This window comes from Elephantulus edwardii, unplaced genomic scaffold (genome assembly GCF_000299155.1).
Source record: "Elephantulus edwardii isolate Elephantulus edwardi_28Jun2011 unplaced genomic scaffold, EleEdw1.0 scaffold00207, whole genome shotgun sequence".
NCBI classification, from domain to species: Eukaryota; Metazoa; Chordata; class Mammalia; order Macroscelidea; family Macroscelididae; genus Elephantulus; species Elephantulus edwardii.
Window position 1 is genome coordinate 779810 of NW_006399957.1, and position 10046 is coordinate 789855.

Genomic DNA, 10046 nt, shown 5'->3' on the forward strand with positions numbered 1-10046 from the left:
AGGATCAACAGGGGTGTCACAGGCTGTGATCCACGTGTATCACACAGTAGTAACGGGTGTTACAGGCTGTGATTCATGTGTACCACAGGAATAACAGGGGTGTTACAGGTTGTGATCCACGTGTATCACACAGTAGTAATGGGGGTGTTACAGGCTGTGATCTACGTGTATCACAGCAGTAACAGGGGTGTTACAGGCTGTGATCCACGTGTATAACACAGTAGTAACTGGGGTGTTACAGGCTGTCATCCACGTGTACCACAGGAGTAGCAGGCATGTTACAGGCTGTGATCTATGTGTATTACACAGGAGTAACAGAGAGTGGCTCAAAGAACTCTAAGTTTGAAAAATGAGATGACCAGCAGACATGTCTCCCTTTGCTGACTGCAGCACGCCACACCGTTCCACATAGCAGATCACCCTCACTCAGACATGTCCAGATGGTCCATGTCTAAACAGCTGCTAATGTCTGAGCATTCTCAAGCTCCTCACCGACTCTCACTAAAACTCAGTGCACAGTCCTTCTCTGCATCTGTCTTCATTTTCAGTTACTAAATCACCAGTCCCTACAGGCATACCCAGAACATTATGCCTTCTGACAAGGGCAAGTCCTGACTGAGGAGCGCAGGCTGCAGGACTGGGAAACCCCCACCACACAGCAGAGAACTGAGGGTGGGATGGAAAGTTAGTTTAGACAATGATGCAGGGGCAAAAATACAACATACTCACTCTGTTTTGTGCCAAAAACAAGGAAAAGCTGAGTCCTAGTGTTTAAAAGTTTCATCTAATAAAATCCTGAAATAAAAAAATGTGCATTACAGATTTACTATAAAAATCTGTAGCACAGCTGAGATCTATGAGTGTTAGTAGGAAGTTACATTTCTTTCCACTGGCTCCAACTTACGAAGTTTCTACGTATTCAAGATCATGCTGTGCATGAGAAACACAACTGCATTGTTACAGGTTGGGCTGTGATCCCTCAGAGATGCTGTAAACTGTAACTGCTAGACTTGCAGATGCAATGTCATCTGGGAACAGGCTTACTTTGTAGAGGCCCTATCAGTGTTCTTGCTGTTATGTGCCATCAAGTCACTGTGACTCATAGCGACTCTATGTACAAGAGCCCTAAACCCTGCTCTATCCTGTGCCAACTTCACCGTCTCCGACACACTCATTCCCACCACCCCAATCACAGAATCGATCCATCTCATAGAGAGTATTCCTCTTCTGTGCTGTCCCTCCACACTCCCAAGCATGACGTCCATCTCCAACAACCAGTCCCTCCTTGCAACGTGTCCACAGTTATGTCAGACGAAGCTTCAGAATCCTTGACTCCAAGGAGCATTCCGGCTTCACCCTCTCCAGGACAAACCCGTTTGTTCTCCTAGAACATGGTATATTCAACATTCGTCTCCAGCAGCACAGCTCAAAGGCACCAGTTCTCTTTCTATCGTCCCTAGTCTCTGCCCAGCTCTCCAATGCATAGCACCTAACTGCGAAGACTATAGCCCAGATCAGGTGCACCTTAGTCACTAGACTGATGTCAATGCTCTTCAGTACTCTTGAGAGGTCCCTCACAGCTGACTTTCCAATGCAATTCATCTCCTGATTTCCTGGCTGCTGGTACCAAGAGTGTTGACTGTGGAGCCAAGCAAACTAAAACTGTTAACTATCTCAATCTCTTCACCATCCATACTGATGCTGCCAATTGGCCCAGAGGTGAGAATCTTTGTTTTCTTGATGTTGAGCTTCAATCTGTATTGAAGGCTGCACTCCTTGATCTTTTGCAACAAGTGCTTCAGGTCCTCCTCAGTTTTAGCAAGCAGGGTTGTGTTACCTGCATAACACAGGCTGTTGATGACTCTTCCACCAGTCCTGATGCCACATTCCTCCTTGTACAGCCCAGTGTCTCGGATGATCTGTTCTGATACAGATTGAAAAATATGGAGACAGAATACATCCCTGACGGACCCCCTTCTTGATTTGGAACCATACAGTGTCTCCTTGCTCTGTCTTGACGACTGCCTCTTGGTCCAAGTATAGGTTTCACATTAGCACAATCAAATGTTCTGGGATTCCCATTCTTCTCAGAATCAGCCACCGCTTGTTGTGACACAGTCAAAAGCCTTTGCATAGTCAATGAAGCACAGATAGACATTCCCCTGGTATTCTCTGCTTTCTGCCAAGATCCATCTAACATTAACCATAATATCCCTAGTACCACGACCTCTTCTAAATCCAGCCTACACATCTGGCAGTTCTCTGTTGAAGATGGAAGGAGTACACAAAGTCACTGTATCAGAAGGAATTGGCTGACACAGAAAAGTTTTATGAAATAACATATCAGCAAGAGACTGTGGTGATGAAGGAAGAAGTACAAGTTGCTCTGAAAGAATTGGCAAAAAACAAGGCTCCAGGAATTGACGGCATATCAACTGACATATTTCAACAAACAGATGCTGCCCTGGATGTGCTCACTAAGTTATGCCAAGAAATCTGGAGGACAGCCAGCTGGCCAACTGACTGGAAAAGATCGGTATTTGTTCCCATTCCAAAGAAAGATGACCCAACAGAGTGTGGATATTATTGAACAATATCATTAATACCACATGCAAGCAAGATTCTGCTGAAAATTATCCAAAAACTATTGGAGTAAAATAACCTATCAGTGTAGGGCATGTTTTAATCAGTCTCCTTTACTATATAAAGAGCAGGTTATGCACAAAGAGGCAGGCAGAGATGGGGTAACACCATACAACTTGCAGATACAGGGAACCACAGATCAAGGAGCCACCCCAATGCCAGGTCCTGGACTTGGACTTGAACCTCCTAACCCATGAAAGAAGAAACTGTTCAAGCTACCTCCTGCAGCATTTCGGGGACAGCTGTACTGGAAAACGAAGTCACCTCAAAACAAGCTAACTCTCAACAGGTGGAAGGAAGAAGTGCTGGTGCTACATGTGTGAAAGTGCCCTGCTGCAACCGCTGCAGGTGGTGGCCAGCACCCAGCAACTCCTACGCAACAAAGAGGTACCAGGCTGCTCTCAGTCTTCTTAGCCCCAGAGGCTCTGCGGCTTGGCTGGGGTTAGCTATCCTCCCCACTCCCTAAGCATAATGGTAATGGGGCATAATTAAGACAAATATTCACACAGAAAACATGTTGATAGGTATATGTGTTTCTGTCTCTGTGTTTCTTTAATGACAGTGGTTTTATTTATTTATTCGCTTGACCCACGTTGCAAATCTCAAATGGAATATAATTTCTTTCAAATGAATACAGAATTCTGGTTATGCCTCATTACAGAAAGTACACCATTAAGGTCAGGGATGCAGACCCCTTGGTGGTCCTGATTGACGAACATCAAGACATATTGAACATGCGGCCTCTTATTAAAGGTCTACCCCATGGCCAGAGCTTGAAAGTCATCACACAGTCCAAGTCTCATACATCTCCTCATTCTCACTTTCTGTTCAGGGGAATACAAATTACATTTGTTAGCTGTTAGGTGATTTCCTTGTTACATGTTACTTAGAAAATTTCATGTAAAACCCTACCACCTTCTAATTGTACTGTATGTAAACCTTCTTACTGTAGAGCAAGAAGCAGGGCGAAAAAGGCTAGTAATGACTTTAGGAACAAAATGGAATTTCTCCCTATGAAAACACTTGTTTTGTACAACTATCAATCAGAAAGTAGCACGTGCTATTAAAAGACAGGCCAACTACACTAGAGTTTCACCTGATGCTACAAATGTCAATATCACCTGTTCCAAATCTCGTATGTTCAAAATTAACTGAAGAATCATCAGAGGAAATCATATCGATATGTTGTTGTTGCGTACTGCAGAGTTGGAACCAACCCACAGTGGACTCTTCAGCGGGTTCAGAGGCAGTTAACTGTGTGGAAAGAGACTGCCTATCCTTTTCCTGCAGAGTAGCTGGTGGATCCAAACCACGTGCTTTCGGGATTGCAGCACAGCTTCTTGCCACTAGGCTACTGGTGCACCCTCGTATCCATATACTAAGTGGAAAACCCAGACCACTTGTGACCAATGATTAATGGTCAAGTTTACTCAAACAAAGATACAACAACAACAAAAAGTATTTCTTTGTGCTTTTGCAAATACGTATATGAATATGTGTGTGTCAGACAAACAGGGAAAGCTAAGAGCAGTGCTAAGAATCACAGCACGTCCAATCCTTGTCAAGCACGGTACCCACAGGCGGCACAGCTGCTCCACCATGGGGGCTGCAGTCGGCTTGCCCGTCTTCAGTCTGCCCGCCTGCACTCCAAAGGCTGCAACAGCAGCTTGGCCCAGCCCAGGACCTCAGGGAAAGGAGTCAGAGATGGCACTTGACAGGGGGCAGTCCATGAGAAACAGGCAAGCAGAGCCCAGAGATGGAGTCCCTTTGGGTCTCCGACTCTGACCATCTTGTGCTCTTCCCCGCCTGTCTGTCCTAGTCTCCAAAGCAGCATACTCCCTGACTTGAGGGTGGAAACTGCCTTTGTACCTGTGCCTCATTTGTTAGGAATGGACACTGGCCCTATCTCGCACTTGTTCTGAGTGACACTGGGTCCCTGTCCCTATTCCTCACTAGTTACCTGAATGCACTGCATCTCTGGCCCTGTACCTCACCTGTTCCATGTGGACACTGTCTCTGTTCTCATCCCTCACTTGTTCTATACGGACATTTGTTCTCTGTTCCTGTTCCTCACTTTTTACTTGAAGTCACTGAATCTCTGGTCTCCGCCCCTGACTTGCTCAGTGTGAATGCTGGTCTCTGCTCCACACCCCATGAGTTTTGGCTCTCCACTCAAGAGTTCTCCTCAGAGAATTCAGCTCTGACTCTTGAGGAAGGGACCCTGGGTGACTGTGAGCATCTCTGTGATTTTGGTCAACAACCTCACACCTTCAACACTGTTTCCTCATGTCTCCTGCCCAACAGTAAACCCTGTAGTGCCACAGGGCAACTGTGTGTCCGCTGGTTGGGTCCTCATACACAGAGGGGACCCTGTGCACACACTGGACGGCTCCGGGGCGCAGGGGGGCCCGCTGTGGGCTGAGAGATGGAAATAAATGCAGAGAGATGGAGGTGAAGTGAGCATGTACAGGGAATGGAGAGCAATGTGTGATATGTGCATGTGAGTTAGCTGGAATGACAAACGTTCTGTTAATTTTTGTATCAAAGGAATCTAAACGAAGCAAGCTGCAAAGACTGAGTTCAAAGAGGTCTCGAGGCTGAGGAGGAAGCCTGGCTGGGTGGGGGGCGGAGGTGTCTCAATGGCCACTCCATGGTATAGCATGGCCAGTACCACATGGTCTGCCCTGACATGACCCACGAACCCAAAGGCTTAGACTGAGGTGAGGGCATGGTGGCATGGTGTGTCTCCCAACAACAGCTGCTGCCCTACTGAATCTAAGGGTCTTCGGTACCATCCCCGGAAGGCACCAACATCACCTTGCCCTCAGGCACCTCAGCCTCCTGCCACCCTCAACGCAGTGGAATGAACACACGCTCACAGCCGCTGGGTCCTGGGAGCAGAAACATCAAGACCCCATTGCTCCCACCCTAGAACCCAGATAATTGAGCCCCTCCAGGGCTGGAGGTCTGGCCACACCCCTCTCCCACTGTCACAGCTGCACAGGAACCCATCCTCATACCCTTCTGTGACCACATACATGCCTCCTCCATCCTCACCCATCCCTCCCTCATCTGCACACTCTCCTCCTCTCATCTTCACATACCTCTCCTCCTGTCCTTAAACACCTCTCCCTGTGACACCACGAGGGAGACACCATGAGGTGACAGAGTGGACATCATGTGGGGGCAGAGAGGATGCCATGAGGAGACAGACAGGATGCAGTGAGAGGGCAGAGAGGACACAGTGAGGGGGAAGAGGGGACGCTGTGGGAAGCAGCGGGGATGCCCTGGTTACAACTGTCACCTCCCCTCAGCCACCTGGCTGTGTCAGAGTCGGCTAAGTGGGTGAACAGCTTGACCCCTGGTCAGCAGCGCAGCCAGGCTGCCTGCATGCCCTCAGGTGGGAACTGACACAGAAGCAGAAGTCGTCTCTTACCTGAAGCCACCACAGTGCTGGCCCACAGTGTGTTTTCTATGCTGAGGCTCTCATGCACAGGGGGGTCACTGTCTTCCTGTCAGAGAGGGACACATATGGATGATAAGCAAAGTCACTGTCACTACAATGCAACTCTGGACCCATCATAACAGAACTCAATTCACTGAAAATGGGAGTTGGGAAATTTAACATTAATATAGTAAGACAATTTCACATTTTTTATAACAACAATGTGTCCTAGATTTTCAAGAAAGCAACTAAAACTGCATCATCAACACCTGGTTTAAGATAAGCAGCAGCACTGTGAACCTGCTTGTCAACACATATCCAGTGTCCACTGCAGACTCAGAGCATACGGCTCTCCGTGGGACAGCACTGCAAGATTACACTGTATGTGACAAGACTATGTGTCTCAGCAACACATATGCAAGGGTACTGCTGCAGAAGTTACTCTCTAAACCACCAGCACACGTAAAACTACCCACACCCACACCTAACTCTGACATGCACACACATGCACCAAACTACTCTTCCACATACAAAGTCACCAATGGGCATGCACATGTTCACAAAACTGCACACACACACACCAACACACCTGCACCCACCCACCCACCAACACACCCCAACTCATTCAAACACTAATGCCACACCTACTCACACCCACCAACACCACACCTACACACACCCATCAACACCACACCCACCCAACACCACACCTACACAAGCACCCATCAACATACCTGCACACACCCACCCACCAACACACCTACACCCCCCCAACTCATTCAAACACCCACTAACGCCACACCTACACACCCCAACACCACACCTACACACACACCAACACATACAAACACCCACCAACACACCTGCACACACCCCCCCAACACCACACCTATACACCCCAACACATAAACATACCTCCAACACACCTGCACACACCTACACACACACCCCAACACCACCCCTACACACACCCACAAACACCACACACGTAAACCACCCAAACATATAGACACCCACCAACATCTACACACACCCAACATACCTGCACACACACCCCCACCAACACCATACACGTAAACCACCTACACACACACACACACACCAACACCACACCTACACACCCACCAACACACATGTGCACACATACAAAACCAACACCTAAACACGTAAACCACCCCCCACATCCACCAACACACCTGCACATACACAACCACCAAGACCTACATACACACCCCCTATACCACACATGTAAACCACCCCTACATACACATACCCACCAACACCTACACACCCCCCCAACACCACACATACATATCCACCAACACACATGCACACACACAAAACCAACCCCCCACCTGCACAACCACCAACACCACACCTACACAACCACCTACACCACACAAGTAAACCACCCACGCATGCACACACCCACCAACACACATGCACACACACAAAACCAACACACATGAATGTGTGCAAAAACTGAACACACACAAAACTATCAATATGTATGCACGTGCACACACAGCTACCAATATAGACCAAAGTAACAACACGCACAACTACCAATACACACACATACCAAAATTATGAACACATGCATACACACTACCAACATACACACACTACTATCACACATGCATGCACACAACTACCAGTATATACCCCTAAGACACATATACATAAGTACCACCACACATGTATGCACACACCAAACCACCAGTACACACACACCCTGTACCAACACACATACATATAAATATCACCATGCATGCATAACACTACCAACATGCATGCATATGTACAAAGCTACTAGCAAACACACATCTACACACAAAACTCCCAATACTTACACTTAAGAATGTGTGCACAAAGCCACCAAAACACACACACACTCTCCCCACCAACACATATGCATCTATCAACAACACACATACAACTACCAATGCACATATATATGCACAAAAAACTACCCCACCCACATACAAATGTGTGCACAAAACTAGCAACACGCACAAACACACAAAACCCATCAATACATACACCATTCTATCACCACACATAAAATTTCCAATGCACACAAAACTGCCAACACACAGGCACACCCTCACAAAACTACCTGCCTCACACACACACACACACACACACAAAACCTACCAGCACCTACCTCTGCCAACACACACATACAAACACCAACACCCCCACCAAAGAACTACACAACAGTGCAGAAGGACAAGTAGGACTCGGAGGTGCAGAGAGGGGGACACAAGGGAGAGGGAAGAAATGTGGGGGTGAGACAGAAGAGAGGGGAACACAGAGAAGGGACAGAGGTGGACACAGGGGAGAGGGAGACACATAGAGATGAGGATGACACTGAAAGAGGTACACAGAGAAGGGGAGGACACAGAAAGAGGGACATACAGTGAGAGAAGGGGAAGACACACGGGGGAGAGAGAGAAAGAGAGAGAGAGAGAGAGAGAGAGAGAGAGAATAACACAGAAAGAGAGAAAGAGAGAGAATATGACACAGAAAGAGAGACACAGAGAAAGGGAAGACACACAGAGAGGGACACTAACAGAGGGGGCACAGAGAAGGGAAGGACCCACAGAGGGGGATAGAGAGAGGTACACAGAGAAGGGGAAGATACACAAAGGGGGACACAGAGGATGCAGAGAGGGGACAAAAGAAGAGGGACAGAGAGAAGCGGCGACACAGAGAGGGGGATATGGGGGTTGCACAGAGGGGGCACAGAGAAAGGGAACGCAGAAAAAGAGAGACACGCAGAGAGAAGGAGAAGATACAGAGAGAGGAATACAGAGGGAGACATAGAGAGGAGACACATACAGAGAAAATACAAAGGAGACACAAAGGACGCCCCTACACAAAGCTGTCTCTGCGTGCACACACACACACACGACTGTTAAAAACCCCTCTAGAATTACTCCAGTCCATGAACATACGTGTGCACCATGCACACCGACACATGTGCAAATCTTTACATTTGCACAGACATGTATATGCATGCACACATACATCCACATACAGGCACATGTGAGCATGTGTGCTCATGCACACACACCCCTATCACATGTGCTTGCCTTCACATCAAATGCATGCACACACAAACACTTCCCTGCTAAAACCTCTCGGAAAAGGTTCCAGCCTATAAGCACACACTTACACACATGACCACATATGCACACACACACGCCTGCACCCACAGACCTTTTCACTATTAAAACGTCTAAGGAATGACTCCAGCTTACAAGCTGCCTCTGTGTCTCCAAGTGCACACACATACAGGGGCACATGTACACATACATGGGCACACACGGACATGCTGACTTCACTGTTCAAACTTGTCAGTGATGACTAATTTTACAGTTTATGTAAAACATGCTACAAACTAGTAGTTCTAAGTAAAAAGAATTGTTTGACCATAATCAGGCTGCATCAATATGCAAAATAGGTATGAACGAGTACTGCAATGAAAAACGCGGGGTGTGTATATCTGCTCCCCAATATAAATAGGAACCTAGATGAGAAGAGGACAGGAGAAAAGGACAAGAAGAGCAGCGCGGTCCTGGCCTCAGGGTGAAGGGCTACACACCCTGGACGCTTGGCCCGAGCTTCCTGGGCCTGCAGCTGTCGGTGTGGATCCTGGCACAGGGACTGGGTGTGCCCTGCTCCGGCATTGAGTTCCGCCTGGTCTTCTCCACAGTTTCTTACACTCTATTTGTGACCAAAGTGGCGGTCAAGGTAAAGAGATGAAAGAACTGCCAAATTAAAAAATGAACCCTGGGAAGTCTGTGTTGGCCTTTCCTGGTTTCACTGTCAGCATGAGGAAGCCTCAGTACAACAAGCGTGGAGGTGGCCAGCACCCACTTCACGCAGAGGCGTCACTGGTTCCCTGGGACAAAACGTGGAGGTGGCCAGCACCCACTTCACGCAGAGGCGT

The 10046-nt window shown here is 47.8% G+C and overlaps 1 protein-coding gene across 1 annotated transcript in view; it reads right to left on the minus strand.

Moving 5' to 3' along the window:
• Positions 1-10046, minus strand: part of ATP9B (ATPase, class II, type 9B) — a 194110-nt gene that overhangs the window by 99308 nt on the left and 84756 nt on the right. The window contains exon 10 of the mRNA XM_006897229.1: positions 6080-6155. Within this exon, the coding sequence (XP_006897291.1) occupies positions 6080-6155 (76 nt within the window). The remainder of the gene's footprint in view (positions 1-6079; positions 6156-10046) is intronic.